Source organism: Molothrus aeneus, chromosome 17 (genome assembly GCF_037042795.1).
Source record: "Molothrus aeneus isolate 106 chromosome 17, BPBGC_Maene_1.0, whole genome shotgun sequence".
Lineage (NCBI taxonomy): Eukaryota > Metazoa > Chordata > Aves > Passeriformes > Icteridae > Molothrus > Molothrus aeneus.
The window spans coordinates 7,492,573-7,510,025 of record NC_089662.1 but is presented as its reverse complement, the minus strand read 5'-3'; the positions used below and the strand labels follow the sequence as shown (position 1 = coordinate 7,510,025).

General features: G+C 61.4%; 1 protein-coding gene across 2 annotated transcripts; it reads right to left on the bottom strand.

Annotated features, from left to right (window-relative positions):
- Window positions 1–817: 817 nt before the first annotated feature.
- On the bottom strand, window positions 818–13,323 carry VSTM2L (V-set and transmembrane domain containing 2 like). Of its 2 annotated transcripts, none has more exons than XM_066561489.1 (4): window positions 13,122–13,323; window positions 5,742–5,914; window positions 4,595–4,645; window positions 818–2,127 (listed from the first exon to the last, which is right to left on the bottom strand). In XM_066561489.1, exons 1-4 carry the CDS (start codon window positions 13,228–13,230, stop codon window positions 1,816–1,818), a joined length of 645 nt encoding a protein of 214 aa, XP_066417586.1. In that variant the 5' UTR covers window positions 13,231–13,323; the 3' UTR covers window positions 818–1,815. The 2 variants fall into 2 exon arrangements, with proteins under 2 accessions (XP_066417586.1, XP_066417587.1); XM_066561490.1 differs by having other exon boundaries at window positions 5,742–5,911.
- Window positions 13,324–17,453: the final 4,130 nt, after the last annotated feature.

Genomic DNA, 17,453 nt, shown 5'->3' with positions numbered 1-17,453 from the left:
AATGCATCCCAATCTCTCTTCTTCCCCCAGCAATCCCATTCCCTAACAGAGAATTTGAGCATAGCCCCAGCCCCACAGCTCTACCAGGGATTGCTAGGGCACAGCCACACTATTGGAAAAAACTTGCTGCAATGATTTACAGCTGCTGCCCTGCAGCTCCTGAATGTTTTTCTCCTGTACCCTTTGCTCCCCAGGACCACACAGTTCTCCAGGTGGCAGAGGTGACCAGAGACACCAGCCACCCCTGCCTGCTCCTGCCCCCAGCACAGGCTGACACCTCTGCTGGCAGAAGGAGCCACCAACTCTTTCTCCTCTCATCAGCACAGTGAGGGGTGAGCATGATGGAGGTCCAGGAAGTAACAAGCCTCAAAGGAGCTGCAGCACTCCAGGCAGCTGTGCCAGGCTGGGCATTGCTCTCCCACTGCAGAGGCAGAGCCAGGCCCAGGGGCAGCCAGCACCCTGCTCTGGGGACCCCACCTCCCACTGGGCTGGAAATCTGGGCTGGGGGCCGAGGTAGGTGTCAGAATTTCACCTGGCAGCCCACCCAGCCACCCCACAGCACCCAGCACTCCATGGCCACAGCCTAGAGCATCCCCAGCTCACCTGGGACCTCGCTGTATCCTGCACCCCTCGGGGCAGCAGCTCCCAGGTGCACCTTTTAAAGCTCTGAGCCCTCAGCTGCAGGGGATGAAGTTGATGCCCACCCTCATCCTCATGCCCATCCCCAGCAGCCCCAGCTCTGCCCCTCTTTACCCGAGGCAGTTCCAAAGCCCCGTCCCTTGCCGTGCCACAGACAGAGAGCACTGACAGCAGAGGCTTCCTTTAAAGAGCTTTATTAGCTGCAGCAGGTCTGATGGTGGCAGGCTGGGGGGCAGCAGGGGAGCAGCACCCGGGGGGGAGGCTCGGGCCCCCCTCTCCCTCCCCACAGCCCCGGTCCCAGCGGCCTCGGTCACCCCTGGGGCAGCAGGGACGGGCTCTGCTGTTTGCGCTGCGGAGAGAGCCCCTGGGCCAGACCCTGCCCGGGGCAGCGTGGTGCTGTGGCCTGGTGGGGAGGGATGCTTGGCCGGGAGGGGGCCGAGAGCCACGGCAGCACGGGCAGCGGGGTGGGGCCGGGCTGGACAGGTGAGCGCCCCATCCTGTGTGAGATGCGAGGGGAGGAGGAGCGATGGGTGCAAGGGGCCAGCGCCCATGGCACAGGAGGTGTCTGCCTTCCCGGGCACACACGGAGCACGGGCAGCTGCCTGGCTGAGCGATGCCCGAGGTGCCAGGAGGGTGCCCGCAATGTGCCGTGCCGTCCTTCCTCTGCTGAGCTCAGGCCTTGACGTGCTGGGGGCTGCGGGGCAGGGTGGGGGGATACACACGGGCTGTAGGATGGAGGCTGGAACTTAGACACGCACTGTGGGGCTGGAACCGAGCAACTAAACGGGGCAACCTACAGGAACAGGCGGCTGGGTCTGCGAAGCACGGGGGAGGGCAGGGAGGGTCCCGTGGGCAGCAGGGTCCCACTGGGCACAGAGCTGGGGCACAGCACAGCCCGCGGCACCGCCCGCACAGGCCGGGGGATGGGGACCCCACGCGTGGGCACATGCCCTGGCCCCGGGCACAGCCCCGGGATGCAGCCGTGGCACCGGCAGGTCCGGCTCCGCACCGCGCCGAGCCCTGGCACCGCCGGGCCCCGGGGGACAGGGAGGGGGCGAGGGGGGCTGGACAAGACGGGGTGCGGGGCCAGTCTCTGGCAGGGGGTGCGGGACCCTCGATGGCCCCGCTGAGTCCGGGGCGGAGGGGGCGGCTCCGGCGTCCCCCCGCAGCGCCCACCTACAGCACGCAGGAGGTGTCTGCCGAGCGCTTCTTGAGCTCCCTCCCGGCTTTGTGCTGGTGCTGGTGGTGGTGTGCGTGCGCTGAGCCCGGCGCGGCGAGCTCTGCCAGCGGCGCCTCCCGCAGCTCGGTGTCCTGGGGGTGCCCCGGGCCCCCCGCCGCCTCCACCCGCAGGTACGCCTTCACCTTGTGGTGCCGTGCCTTGCCGTCGCTGGAGTCGATCACCCGGCACTCGTAGGTCCCCTCGTCCTCCAGCTTCACCCGCGACAGCCGCAGCTTGTGGGAGATGTTGCTGCCGACCACCTTCACCACCTGCCTTGGGGCAGACGGGCGGTCAGGGACCCCCGGACACCGGGGTCAGTGCCAGCCCACCCCCGACCGTGTGCCACCACACCACGCCACCAGCGCCAGCTGGCCGGGCCATGGTAAAGGCTGCTGAGGTTGGTGTGGGGGGACCCAGCCCCAGCCTGGGCCCGCGGGATGATGGAAGCCCTGGCTCGCACCCGGCCACGCAGGGCTCGGAGATCGATGCGGAACCACGCTGGCTAATTAGCTTTTCTACCAAATTGATTCGCTCTCAGTATTTATCACCCAATGAAATTTAAGACTTACTCACTAGCCAGAGCCGCGGCTGCTCTGGGCTGGGTCAATAAATCAGATTTATAACCCACCCCGAGGCCCCTGGCTCTGTTCCCTATAATCACACTGGATGGCAAAGGCCGTTTTTCTACTCGCCACTGCATTTGTTAGCTGAGGATTTTATGGTGTTTGGAAACGGGGCTGGAGAGGGGCAAAACCCACCCCAAACAGCACAGAGGCAGCGTGGGGACCAGGACCCCTCAGTGTCCCCTCAGCCCCTCACTGTGGGGCATCCACTGCTGGAACATGAAGACACCTGCCCACATCTACACACACAAGCATGTACAAACAGACATGAGCACACACAGGCTGCTGCATCCAGCTGCCCTGCACACCACGGGCTGCTGAGAGGGAGCTGCTGCCAGAGGTCACAGCCAGGGCCACCCCAAACAGCATCTCAGGGCTGCCCAGTGGCCATGTGCAGGGCCAGGAGGTGCCAGGCCCTGGCACAAGTGTGCCCAGATGCTGAGACTGTCATGGGAAAGGAGCTTCAAAAAAACTCATTGGGAGAGCCAGGAGTCACTGAAATTAATGGCTGGGAAATTTAGAACTAATAAAATAAAACCCCAATTTGCTGGTGCCACCAGTGGCCATGGAGCCGCTGCCCAGCAGGTCACTGAGACTCAGGAGGGAAGATTTTATGATGGCACATAACTCCTGTGGCTCTGCCAGTACAGGCAGGGCAGGGACAGCCCTCAGTGCCCATGGGAATGGGGCAGAGCCCCTGGCACAGCCAGGATGGGCAGATTTGCTGTGTCCAGCCCTAACTCAGCCCTGTGCTGTGCCATTGGATTCAAAGGGGGAAAAAATAAACCCAAACCCATCATGTTTCACTGCTCTTCATCCCTGCAAAGCCTTTCCAGCACCAGGTGTGTTTGGTGGATAACGCACAGCCAAGGGGTGCCTGGCACGGTGGCTCCTCTTTGGGATTTACATCCCCCCCCTCACTGTTTGACCCTGCTGTTTGTTCCCAGTCCCTGCTGTTGTGGCTGTTCCTCACATTCCATCAGAACCACCCATGCTCATTTACCTCCTCCGTTCCATAAACACTTAATGATCAAGGACATTTGAAATAACAACAAACAAAAGAGGTTTGAAGCTCCAGCCTCTCCCTGCTGGCTGGATCTGGAGGAGGCAGCAGAGACCTCGAATGATTCAAAATAAATCCTGGTTACACTCGCACACCCATCAATTCCATCCCAGCATGCAATTAACTGCCTAATTATGCTGAAACATGCACGGGTTGAGCTGAGAGGGAATGCTGGCCCCAGGATGGCTCCGTGCACCCTCTGTAGCCCCTCCTGCCCCTGGAGCAGGGCCTGGCTGGGATGCAGGGAGCAGCAGCCCCTGAGCTCAGCTGACAGGGTCTGGCAGAGCCCAGGCTCTGGCTGCTCCAGCTGCTTTGCTGCTTGTGGGGCAGGGAGCCACAGCACCCTGGGGAGGAACAGATCCTGGAGGAACCTGCTTAATTTTGGATATGGATTGTGGATGTCAATTAATCAAAGGGGACATGACCTCTGGAGGGGGGTTTATTACCATCAAGAGAACCATGCACTGTTCCTGCAGATGGGTGCTGAAAGGTGATGCTCTCCCTTGAGAAGGGTTCCCCAGGGATGAGAGACTGATCCTGGGTGTGGGGGGCACCCATCTGAGAAGCCATGGATGCCTGACCAACCCTATCCCCCCTTGCTCATTCAGTGAAGGAAAATGGGAGTGCCAGGAGAGGCTGCCAGGTGACAGTGGGAAGGTTTCCAGCACTGCTCTGTGTCTGTGGCACCTCCAAATGCAGAGCTCCCCAAGGCAGGGACAGCCAGGGGGGCACTCACCTGGCAGCAGAAGGCCAAGAGGGTTTTACTTTACTGATTAGTGGCTCCTCATTCTGCTCACATGAGCCTAAATGGCTTTGGGATGCTAATCCACTGAGTCAATTGGATTATTTTATCCCTGGCATTAATGTGTCACTCAGATGCTGGACGAGGCTCAGGGTCCAGGCTGTGCCTCTCGGTGCCAGGGAGAGCAGGGCAGCCACCCCTCACCCCGGTCACCTCCAGGCAGACCCAGGTCTCCCAGCCTGGATTTTCCACTGGGACCAGCAGGATGTCCTGCTGAGCCCTCAACAAGAACCATCACCCAAACTCACGCTGATTTTTGTCGCCTCTTTCCCGGGCTCCTCTGGTGGTGATGATTTCAGCTGTGGAAAAAGCAGGGGAGGGGGAGACCAGAGAGGGAAGAGAAATGGTCAGCTCAGCCCACCAGACCCCTTCCCACTCCCAGGATGGCTGCCCCAAGGAGGAAGGAAGAGGGAGAAGGGGGAAGAGAGAAGAGACTGCCCAGTCTCAGCAAACTCAGGCACCCAGGCAGATGAAGCCACACTGGGCACCCAGGATGGGGGGCACCAGCAGCAGCAGCACAGCAGCCAGAGGGCATGGGGTGCTCACCCACAGGTCCCACTGCACCTCAGCTCCAGGTGCTCCCCACGATCCAGGAGTGGAGATGGAGCCCTGATCACTGTGGCATCACTGCTGTGGAACTCTGTCCCCATCACTGCCAGCCCCTGCCCCATTGCCACTACCCCTCCAGCAGCCCCTGGCTGTGCATTCCCAGTGCCTCCAACACCCTTGACCCTGCCCACCCTCGACCCCTGGCAGCTGTCCTCATCCTGGCAGCACTGCCCTGAGGCTTCTCAATTTATGGCAGCACCAGAAGCAGCCCTGCCAAAGACACTACAATAAAGGCTCATTAAAATCCCCAAAGCTGTTTCCCATTCTTTGGCCCTTATCTCTGTGTGAACAGAGAGGGAAATAAAGAGAGGCTGTTTGCTGGACCAGTACACAGGGAAACAGGGGACAAGGGTGGGATGGAGGGTGCAGGGCCAGGAGGGATGAGCTGGTGATGAGATAGGCAAAGGCACAAACACAAGCACAAAAACAAAGCCTCAGCCTGGGATGGGTCCTGGCAATGGGAAAGCCTGGGAAGGACGGCCAGGACAGCCCAGCCCCACTGTTCCTGGAGCATCCTCAGTGCAGCTGGACGCTGAGCAGCCCAAGCAGCCCATTAACTGCACCACAAGGCTGTTCTCTGTCAGAGCAGAGGGTGAAACCCTGCTCTGCAGCTCTGGTCAGCACCGAGGGTGCTGCCGTGGGCTGGGGTCCCACCAAAACCCAACAGGGGCTGCAAACAAAGCCCTTCCCCACGGGAAATGCAGGCAAGGGCTCTGCCTGAAGGGCTTTGCCTGAGGGGCTCTGCCTTTCCGTGCTGCCGTGGAGGAGGAGGACGAGGGGCATTACCTGACTGGAAGCCCACGTCTGTTTGTCCGTCCAGTCCTTGTGGTTGCGGACGTACCACCACTGGATCTCCAGGGAGTAGGAGGGGGAGCCGCTGCCGCGGAAGGAGCACGCCATCTCCACATCCTCCCCCGCCTGCGCCGTCATGTCGTGCGGGGTCTCGGTGAAGAGAGCTGCTGGAGACAGAGCCAGGGCTGTGGGGCCCGGGGGACAGAGCACTGTCCTGGGGAAGGACAACGCCTCCAGCCACACGGGCAGAGCCGCCAGGAGCGCCTGGATCCTTCCCTGGCCCAACAGACCCAGCCCTGCAGCAGAGCAGACAGGTCCCAGCCATCCCCGGCTTCTTTCCCACCCCAGTGTCCCCTCACCACCCCCGGCAGAGGTGCCTGGCCCCCACCCCAGGCACTTTGCAAAGAGCAGTGGGGGGAAAGGGAGGGAGCAGGAGCCTGTGGCCCCCTGCTCCCACAGCATCCCTCGGACCCCTGCCCCAGAACGAGTGCAGGACCTGCCACACCTCTGAGGTGAAGGAAATAAATAGAGCATGATCGCATCTCACTCAGATCAGGACATAACTGCAAAACAAATCCTCACTCAATGCGGCCCCAAACAGGCTCCCACACGCCATATGGTTTGCTTTCCTCGCTCAAAACAAATATTGTTCAGAGATGTAATTAGAATTCTTTTCATCTCCTCTGGAGAGATTGTTGTTCCTCCGTACAGGCGGCCCCGGTGCGCAGGGCACCGGCAAGCGCTGCTGCCACCATCGGTGCAGTGGCTTCTCCGTGTCACGGCACGGGGACAGCCCTGCCAGCCCCCTGCACACCCCGGGCACTGCCGAGGCTGCCCTGTGCCTCCTGTCCTCACTCACCACCTCGGCTCACAGCCACAGTGCAGGTCCCACCGGAGCCAGGGGAGCCCTCTGGGACACACAGCCTGTCGGGAGCAACACTCCCTGCAGCCGTGATCCCTCTGAAAACCAATTATTACCAGCCCAGACAAAAAGTTAATACCTCTAATATCTCCCTGTCCCTCTGGACGCATGGAAATCCCATCCACTTATCGCTTTCCTTTAATCCATCTCAGCAGGGAACAGAGGAAAATACCCAGCGCTGGGGTTTACCAAGGCAGGGTGTCCTGGTGGGGTTCCAGTGCTGTTCCCACATCCTGTTCATCCAGAACCTGGCACAACAGAACGTGGATTCTGTGCTGGGGAGTGGAGGGAGCCCCAAGGGAACAGCTCAGGTGACCGAGGGTTGTGGGAGGAGCAGGGGGGTCAAAAGGTCCCTCTGTGCTCCAAGTGGTGCTGAGGCTGTTGTGTCCAGTTATTTCCCAGCATTCACCCACCCATTCCCTGGCTGCAGCCAGGATCAGCTCTTGCCCCACAGAATTCCTGCGGGCAGGAGCAATGGCCAAAGCCAGTGGGTCCCAGCAGAGCCTGCACCACAGCTCCAGCAGTGCAGTGCAGGGATGGGGTGATGGCCTGAGGGCTCCAGCCAGGTCCAAATTGCTGTGAACACAATTAAAATCTGCTCCCACAGATGGGAATTTGGCAGATAAGCTGAGGAAAAGCTGGATTGAATCAAGCACCTTCTTTCTTTCTGACTTTAATTGGGAAGCGTATGTACTAATTAACCCCAGAGCTCAGCCACCTCCAAGCACATCCAAAGGAGCATAAATCCTGCAGATGGATACCCAGGGTCATCACCTTTGCTGGGGACACATCTTTCAGATACGTCCTCCAGCAGCACCGTGTGCCCTCCCTGATGGATGCCGTGGATGTGGATCCCACCTGGACAGAGGTGACTCACTGCCCCCCAGCCCTGCCCCTCACAGGGACACCAGTGGGACCAGGGTCCCCCCAGGCAGCCCCCAGGATGGGCATGGACCCTGCACTGGGTCAGCCAGGCTGCCTGGCCACTGCTCCTGTGAACACTGCACAAGTCACCAACTCTGGCCACTGCCCTGTCCCCACAGTGTCCCAGTCCCTGCCCACCCCAGCCCCGTCCCTCTCCCCCCACTGACACTGGAGCCACGTCCCCACAGCGGGAGGGAGGGAGGGGGCCACTGCTCCGTGTGCTTTATGGGCTGCTACCTGTCATAAACTGAGAACACCAGGATCAATAAATCTTCCAGGAAATAAAAATCAGGGGAAATAAAATGAACTCAATGGGGAAACACAGATAAACAGAATTGAAAATGCCTGCTGGGACAGCTTGGTGCTCTCATAAACCAGAGACAGACCTCTGTGGGCACCATCCCTCACCTTGGTCACGCTCTGCACAGGGAGGGGGCTCCAGCAGCGGGGATGGGGCTGTGCTGGGGCAAGAGCAGGTCGTGCATTGCCCCAAGGACCTGGAAATGACCTCAGGGCCCTGCTCCATCCCCCTGCCTCGTCCGTAGGCCCCACGCAGCACAGAAAACCGTGGCAGGACCGTGCCTGCTGCCTGCCATTCCTCAGCTGTGCCAGCTTCCACGGCCCCCACAAGGCACCAAGGACGACACCGGAGCAGCGTCACGGGCACCAACTCAGGCTAATTGTTATGTAAAGATGTACCAAAGGACAATGAAATATGCATTGGACACTTCAAACGCCTGTTAATCACCCGGTCAGCGCGGGTTCCTGCTCCGGGAGGGATTTTTCCTCTGAGCCGGGAGTCAGAAGCTTCTTTCTCTACCCCAGCTCACTGAGCTGCAGCCGGGCTGGTGGGGTGACAAGTGCCAAGCAGGCGTCGGGGCTGGGGCTGGCTCCGTCCCACGATGGGCAGGGGCAGGGGCTGGGGGAGCTGAAACCTCCCCCTGCTCACTGGAGTGACCATGCAGACCCTGCCCTGCGTCCCTGGTGCGGGGCCGGCTCTGACCCGCTGGGTTTGGGCTGCACCGCGGCAGCAAAAGCAAATGAGTCCAACAGACTCCACCACCATGGCACTGTCCCCAGGCACCCACAGCCCCTCCGACACTGTCCCCTCCCCAGACATCCATGACCTGCCCAGCGCCCTCCCCTTCCCAGGAGCCCGAGGCTCCTGTGGCCGCTGGACAGCGCCGGCCCCGGCTTCAGGGGCACGGTGTCCTGCCGGCAGCAAAGGCACCCGAGCACATCCCGGCACACGGACAGGGACACCCAGACACAGATGGACCCTTCTGGCCGCCACAGGACCCCCCAGCCCTTGGCACAGCCTGCCTGGGAAAGAGCCATCCCGGGGGATCGGGGTGGATCCAGAAGAGAGCTGGGCACTGCCCCAGTGCCCGGTGAGCCACACTGTCCCCAGCGCGGGGACACTGGCTCTGCCAGAGGCTGCTGCACAGGCCGGGCTGCAGGCTCGCTGCCCTCCCCTTCCCACCGCCAGGAGCAGCTGTGCATCCTCTCCTCCTGACAAGGCTGCGAGCAGGGATGCTGACCCCGGGGCGCTGCGAACACATCGCGGTGCGAAGCGCTGCACAAACACGGCGTGACGGCCGCGTCACTGCTGGCAGAGGGCAGGCGGCTCCGGCCCCGGCATGAGCGGGCAGAGCACTTTGGCGCTGAGCATTGCTCTCCTCCTGCCACCTCCCTTCCCTCGGGACGCTCAGGCTGGAGCATCGCGGCCGTGGCTGGGGCCGGGAGGCTCCCACCACACGCCGGGGATGGCAGCGCCATTGCTCTGCCCCTCTTTGCTGTCATATGAGCAGCAGAAGGAGCTCAAATTTGCAGCATGTGAATTAAAAACAAAAAAAAAACGCACCTAACTCGGTGAATGTGATCAGAGAAGCACTCACCTGACCAGAAAGCTGGAATTAACCTTGAAAACTGCAGATATTTCTAACAGCACTGGGCTGCCCCAGCTCCTGCCCCCAGCGCTTCCCACTCCCCTAATGTTTAACTCCCTCAGCAAGAGCGAGGTCAGTGGTGAATGTCTCCAGTCTGGCCCCAGGCACACAGAGCTTTGCCCATGCAAGGAGACTTGCTGCTCCCATCTGGTTCCTGGGGACTCACAGTTCTCAGAAAATTCCCTCTCAAGGGGCTCAAGGAAGAGCTGTTATTTGATAGTGTAAATAGCAAAGCCCTAAAACGGCCTTTTTCTGACAGCTCCCCGTGGGGCTCCAGGAGTGTGTGCAGCCAGCCTGCAGCCACCCCTCGCTCTGGTGCTGCTCTCTGCCGGGGGATGGTTCCCAGCAGAATCATTAGGAATCAGCTGGAATCACTAGGAATGGGATGGGGCAGACAGGATCAGCCCCCCTGGTCTCACACCCAGCACCCAAAACACGAACCACCAGAGTGGCAGCTGCTGCTGAGAGCTGCCCAAAGCACACACAGGGGCTGGTACCATCCCCAGAGCTGGCAGTGCCCAGTGCTCATGGACACAGCACCCTCCTGCCCTGCTCTGCCCACCCCATCACTGCTGAGCTCATCCCAACCCAGTTTCACACGGAGCACAAGTCAGGAATGCACCCGTCACAGCCGAGCCCAGCCAACATCCCCGGTGCTCAGTCGGGCACCCAGAGCTGCAGGGAGGGGACAGCCAGGCAGGAAAGGGCCCTGCAGGAGGGGAAACAGCCATGGAACAGAGCAGCTCAGAGAGAGCCTGAGCTGTCGAGGACAGGGCCAGGAAGGGCTGTCTGGCCCGAGGTGCACAATTCCCACTCAAACCATGAACCAAAATCCCAGAGGAGCCGCGAAGGGGAGAGGGCCCTGCAGGTGCCCTCCTGGGCGTCCATCTGGCCCTTGGAGCAGCCCCTGATGAAGGAGGCAGCAGTGCAGAGCCTCCAGCTCTCTGGGCCACTCCAAGACCTCACTCCAGCCCTGCCCACAGTCCCCAGACCTTGTGCAGCCGTGCTGGCTCTCGGTTGATTCCTGCCTCGCTCACAGGGAACGTTATGATTAAAATTAGCTGTCACTGTCCTAACGTAATAATTCCCAGTGTCTGGCCCGTCGTCTGTCAGCCGCTTCAAGGGAAGAGAAAGCCCAGGCGTTTGATGAGGAGAGGTGTCAGATGTAATTGCGTTGAATGACTGCACGAACAGCAGCAGGAAAAACACATCGCGTGGAGAATTCCCACCAGGAAGTGTGCAAAAATCCGGCAGAATGCAAAGTGTTTATGAAAGTAATTGATAGAATAATCACTGGGGTGTGCGGAACGGAGCAGGGCAGCGCCCTGGGGAGCCGGGGCACCGCTCCCTCCAGCCTCCAGCCGCGGCTCTGCTGAGGCGAGGCGATGTCGCCTGCACACGATGCCAGGAAGGAGCCGGGCTGCTCCTCCTCACGGCGCGGCTCCCCTGCCCCGCTCCAGAGCCAGCAGGCTGGGAAAGCGGCTGGAGCTTCCCAGCCAGCGCATGAGAAAGCCGATGGCAGCAACACAGCGTGCACAGGCTGCAATGGGGGGCATGAATAATTGAAGGCGCCAGCCTGAGGAGAGGAGAGAAGGGGGAGAGGCAACACTGTGGGTAGGGAAGGGATGGTGGGAAGAATCCTGCGGCTCAGATGCTCTCATGGGGCAGTTGGAGCCCATCCTGGCTCCATCCTGGCCAAAGGCAGAGCCTTTGCTGTGGCGGCAGGTAAAGGACTTTCTTTGATTGTGACTTTTCCCTCCCCAGAGCGTGGCTGCCCTGCGAGCAGAACCCCGCTGCCCACTGTGGGGTGGCAGGATGGGGGAGCCGCCCGCGCTCCAGGGATGCTCATGGCCGCTCGCCGATGCCTGCAGGGCACTCGCTGCTCCCGGTCAATTCCCTCGCTGCATCCGGCGTGGACAAGTTAAAAGGAAGAGCGAACACCTCCCGGGGCTGTGGCAGAGCCGTGGAGGCTCCTCCAGGCCTCCAGCACCGGGCAGAGATGGCGGCGAGCTCCGGGCGCTGCCTGCTGTGGGCAGAGCCCGGCAGGACCTGCCCGTGCCCGGCAGCCACGGCCGAACCCATCCCGCCGGCCACAGCCCCTCTCCCGCTCCACGTCTCCAACCTGCTGGACTCTCGTGGTGTGGAGGGAAAGCTGCACCAGCCAGTAATGAAATGATCAGTCTCCGATCTGCTAAACAGCGATTTATACAGGTTTTCAGCACACACAGCTTTTATCAAATTGGTATTCACCTACTGAACACAAATGGCTTATTATACATGACCCACTTATTCACTGCTTTTCAGTATCGTTAATAAAGGTTTCTGTTGTGATTAAGTGAGTTGCTGCAGAACTGCTCGAGTAGCAAGCTGTAATGTGGCTCCAAAGTGCACTCGCCCTCCCAGAATATTTCATCTCCTTGGCTCCCTGCTCCCTCGCAGCGACCATTTCACTATTTATTTGCCTATTGCTGAATTTCTGTGGGGAGCAGCGGTGGCTAATGGAGGCTCTTCACCCACCTTTCCATCTGGCATGCCAGCCTGGCAGGTCTGGAAACTCTCCTGGGTGAGCCCCCAATGCAGAGGCTGATCATCCCTTCCCTGGTCAGGCAGGTGCGGGACACCACAAACTGCGGGACACCTCACACCTGCCACCCTGGCATGGCCCGAGGCATCGTGTGCCCGGAGGCTCCTCGGGGCAGAGAATCGGTCCCTCCACACACGGGAGGGCCCGGAGCCAGGCGGGGAAAAGAGCTGGGACCCGGGCACCCAGCGTGTCCCCGTGGTCACTGCTCGGGCTAAGATTGAGCTTGCCCGTGTCACTCCACAGAGAGCGAGGAGGGTCTCAGCAGCCTCCGAGGAGGAGGCTTGGTCCTCTGTCACCTTCTCGGTACCCGCGAGGGAGCTGCCCCTACGCCAGGTTCCTCACCAGAGGGTGCAGGATGCAGGAAGAGGTTCCCCTTCCCAACCCCGGCGGATCCCAGCGGGCTCGGCAGCATCGACCCGCCGAGCCACCGGCGCACCGGAGGGAGAGGAGGAACGGGAAGCGGCGGGGAGCCCCGCTGCCGGGGCGTGGGGCACGGCACGGCGGGGCGGGCGGCGGCACCGGGAGGCGCACCGGGATGTTCACGGACGCGGGGTGCGGGTGGTGGCGGCGACACCGTGAGACACACGGAGACGGGGTGCGGACGGCGGCGGGCACCGGGAGGCGCACCGGGAGGTTCACGGACACGGGGTGCGGGTGGCTGCAGGCACCGGGACGCACCGTGCAGAGCCCCCGATCCGGCAGCCCAGCGGCGAAGGCAGAGGCCGCTCCCCGGGCTCCGGAGACGGGAGCGGCGGAACCCAACCCCAGCTCGCCCCGGCTGCCCCCCGCTCCTCGAGCCGCCGGCGCGACGGACCGCGACACGGAGCTGCCCTCGGCGGCGGAGCCCGACCGGGATCCCCGATCCCCCGCACCCGTCCCGCTGCCCGGGCAGGAGCCGCCCCGACCCGCCGCCAGCCCCGCGGGGCACAGAGCCCCGGGAGCTCCCGCCGCTCAGCCGCCCCCTTCCCGAGCCCCGGCCGCCGCCGCCGCCTCACCGCTGCCCGCCGCCGGGGCGTCCCACGGGGGGTGCCGGGAGGCGGCGCCGAGCTGCAGGTAGAGCCCCAGGTAGTGGAAAATCCCCAGGGCCAGCGCCAGGGCGCCCATCTTGCCGCGGGCGCGTCCGTCCCGGGGGCGGCGGCGCCGCCGGGCCGAGCCCTGTCCCCGGGGCTGCGCCGCGGTCCCGGCGCCGCCGCGCTGCGGAGCTCTTCCCTCGCGCGGAGGGCGCCGCGCGCCGAGGCGGTGCCGCGGCTCGCCCGGAGCCTCCCCCGCCCGGCGGAGGGATCCCGGCCCGCGCGCACCCCCCAAGTTTTTTTCCCACGGTTCCTCCCCAAACTGCGCGGGGCGGGGCCGCACCCGCCGCGCCCACCCGGGACCCCCGGACCCGCCGTGACCCCCCCGTGCTACCCCGCCGGGACCACCCGATACCGCCCCACCGGGACCCCCCCCGTGCTGTCCCGCACCGCCGGGAACCCCGGACACGCCGGGACCCCCCCGTGCTGCCCCGCACCGCCGGGAACCCCGGACCCGCCGGGACCCCCCGATACCGCCCCGCCGGGACCCCCTCGTGCTGTCCCGCACCGCCGGGAGCCCCTCGTACCGCCGGGATTCCTCGCACCGCCCCACCCGGACCCCTCCGCGCCCACTCGGGACCCCTCGGCACCCCTGACGCCCCCCGTCCCGCCAGGACTCCCCCGCCTCGCTGGACCCTCCGCCCCGCACTGCCGGGACTGCCCGCACGGCCAGAGCCCCGCGGAACGCACGGGTCCCGCACAGGGAACGGTTTCTCCTTGGCATCCCCGGCGGCCCCCGCGCCCCGCGGGGAGAGACCCCGGGCACCGCCGGTCCGGCTGGGGAGGCTTCAGCACCCGGGACAGCGCCCGGCGCGGCTCCGCCCGACCAGCCCGGCACGGCTCGGTACGGCCCGGTACCGCCCAGCCCAGTGCGATCCAGTTGATCTCAGCGCGGCCCCAGCGTCTGCAGATGCAGTGACGGAGGGCCAGAGCCCGGCGGGTGAGGTGCCCGGTGCTCCGGCCTCACTTCAGTGCCAGGGCCCAGCTGGGGGCACTTGGAGGGGTTTTTGAAATGTTACAGGAAGAACAAGGACACGTGTCCCCCGTGTATCGCTGTCCCAGACTGTGCAAGACTTGTCTCAAAAGGAAAAACCTGCAGCTGGGGTGGGTTGTAAGCTCACATGCACCCTCAGAGCCCAGATGGAGCGTGGCTGGCGGCACCAGAGAGAGCAGGAACAGCCACCCTGCTCCTGACACGAGCAGGATTTCATGGAATCGCTAGGATCCCCACGTCCCTTTGGGTGCATCAATCCTGAGGCCAAACCCACCTACACTTCCAGAGCTGCGCCTCACAGCAGGTCACAACCACAGCACCAGCACCTCTGCAATTCCTACACCTCTTCTGAAAAGATTAAAATTCACCAAGGGGCCCAGTGGTGCCATTTCAGTGTCCTAAACCCTGGCCTCAGCACCAGGGGAGGCACAGAGCAGGTGTCACTCACATGAGAGTATCTGCATGCAACAGAGCAATCAAAAGGATATTATTTGCTCTCTAGATAAACAGAAAAAAATCAGATTATTTCAGGTGTTTTCTGCCATGAGATGACAGATGTTGGCTGCAAAAAGATTCTTTAAATTGGATTTGAAAATACTGACTGTATTTCCTCAGCCTTCCCTTGGCAGGGCTCCAGAAAGAGTGGGGGTATTCTTCCCATTCCCCTCCAGCAAGGCAGGTCCCTGGCCAGGAGCTGTGCTGCCTCCTACCTGCTTTACTAATCAATAATTAAAAAAAAAAAAAAGTTGTACCTGCTGCAGCATTTGCTGCATGTCAGAATAAAGCCTGGCTCAGAGCAGAGCATTGATCTCTGCCCAAGTTCATTACTCCCTCTGGAGTTAAAAGCTGAGGGAAGGAGGGAGCAGCAGTGACAGACAAATGGGCGTCACGGCCGTGCATTCAGAAGTTTCCATGGCTGGTTGGGATCAGAGGGTCTCACTCTGGGATGGCAACAGCACCAGTGGCAAAGGACATCAGGTGTCCTGAGGTGAAGCTGCCTGGAGCTGCTGAGCAAACACAGCTCGGTCAGGGAGCAGCTCTGGGCTGGATCCTGACAAAGCAAAAGCATCAGATCTCCCAGAGGCATGTGTGGAGGCAAAACCCATGCACTGAAACAGGGATTCATGTGCCAAAGGATGGGGTTTGTGAAGCCCTGAAATAGGGGGTTCTTGCACTGAAAGAGAGAGTTCATGTACTGAAAGATGGAGTTTGTGCACAGGGTCAAGTGCAACAGGAGAAGCAGCAAAGGCCAAGCACTCCTGTGCTCCACATTTTGGGTGACTTGCTGGCCCAGGGTCCATCCTCTGCCACTGGCCAGCAAGGGAATAAAACCAGGCCCAGACTGAGGTAGCAGCTACAAACTGTGCTCCCCCAGACCTGGCACCCTGCTTTGTGAAGCACCCACCCACAGGCAGCCAGAGCAGGAGCTGCAGATGGCACCCAGTGGTGACTGCACATTCCAGGCATGGGCAGGGGTTCCCAGCTCCTGCACCCCAACATGAGGGCAGCACAACCCCCACTGGAGGCCGAGGCCATGCAGCTGCACCTCAAGGGCTGAAACCTGCCTGTGCGCCATCTGAGATATTTAAATCATGTCAGGAGGAAGCAAAGAGCATAAATTCCTCCTGGAGCCAGGAACACCTCCAGAGGCAGTGCCTGAATTAAGTCCCATTTCCAGCAGATTTTCTACCATCACAGTAGATGAAAAACAGGTACTGGGGCTCTGCAGGACCCAGCAGACAGGGAAGTGGTAGTGCCTGAGTCTTAAGCACGCTGGGAATGTTTGGTTCTCCTCCTCAATTTTAATCCATTGGTAACGAGACCTCGGGCAGGTGCTGCTACTGCGGGTGCAGCCAGGGAGCCCCTGTGGTGTGACGGATGCGGGGGGAGGCCACTCGCACACAGAGGCGGGAGCAGAGCCTGCGGCTCCCGGAGCCGAGGCGGCACCGCTGCGGAGCGGGTCCCTTATCAGCTCTCTCGTTATTGCTCTGAACAGCCGGCACCTCCCTCACAGGGCTTCTCTTTCAGCAGAACGGGCCCAGGGACTCGCTCTCGAGGATGAAACACTCCTTATCTCTGCCAGTGCCAGGTTCCTGCCCACTGCTCAGCTCTGCTCGGGGGGGCCACTCGCCAGATGGAGGAAGCAGCGGGCACTTCCATGCAGTGAAACCACAGTGATCCCAGAGGCACCACATCCACCATGGTCACAGCTTGTGTGCCCGTGAGGTTTGCATGTGAATTCCCTGGGACACCTGTCCATCAGGAAAAGACAGCCTACAAAGCTGGAGGGTGCAGTGGAGTTCAGAAGAGCTGGATGGGGTTGGAAGGGGATGGGGGCAGCCAGATCGGCAGCACCTCACGGGGCATCAGCCTCAGGGGGACACACAGACCCTGAGGGGCACAAAGAACATCCCTGGGGACACAGCTCTAATCTGGAGTTGCCCAAGGACACCCAGAATGAAAGCAAGAGCATTGGTCCTTCCTGCTGGCTCCCAAGTGCTGCTCGTGCTCATTCCAATGCCAGCTCCTCATGTTCCCTTTTGACAGCAAAAGCTGCACAGCAAATGGAAGAAAAAAACCTCAAACCCCAAACCCCAGAACTGCTGAGGCACTGGGGTCTGCCTCATGCATTATTTTGAAATTCACCTCTTTAAGGGTTCGTGCAGGGGCACCCCGAGGCTCAGCACTGAGCTCTCCTGAGGTCCAGGAGCCAACGCTGGAATTTGCGTCTGCCTGGGAGAGTGAATTGGGTTGTTCATCTCTCTGACGGGCAGAATAAACACCCTCCACATTGATACTGAGCTCATTTCTGATACTTGTTTAGGGACTTGACAATTCCTGTATAAAAGGATTTCCTTCCACAGCTGAAGTTTGACATTCCTGCATTATTAGATTATTTGCAAAGGTCTGCGTGCGCTGCAGGAAAACAATGCTCCCGCCAGGCAGCATTAGAGCCTGCTCCTGCACAAATCACCCTGGGCACAGCCAGCCATGGAGGCAGAGCCTGGCAGGATCCCCTCGTGCAGGGAGGGAGCAGCCAGGGAGGCAGTGAGTGGGAGCTCAGGTGAGCAAACACAACCCACCCACCCACACCACAACAGCCACAACAGCATCAAAAATAACAGACCCAGCAGGAGAGGGTTTTTGGGTAGAGGGAACCTTGCTCAAGACACCAGCACCACCACGGGCTCCTGGTGTCACTGCCAGCAGAGCCCTGCCCAGTGGCACGACCTGGCTGGGAGAGCAGTGGGAACATTTCTGGG

Excerpts from the sequence above, each read along its gene's own strand:
- VSTM2L (XM_066561489.1), bottom strand. The coding sequence starts at position 13,230 with ATGGGCGCCCTGGCGCTGGCCCTGGGGATTTTCCACTACCTGGGGCTC. Across the intron at positions 5,915-13,121 it reads CGCCCCGGCGGCGGGCAGCG|CAGCTCTCTTCACCGAGACC; the intron begins GTGAGGCGGCGG and ends CTCTGTCTCCAG. Across the intron at positions 4,646-5,741 it reads AGACGTGGGCTTCCAGTCAG|CTGAAATCATCACCACCAGA; the intron begins GTAATGCCCCTC and ends CTTTTTCCACAG.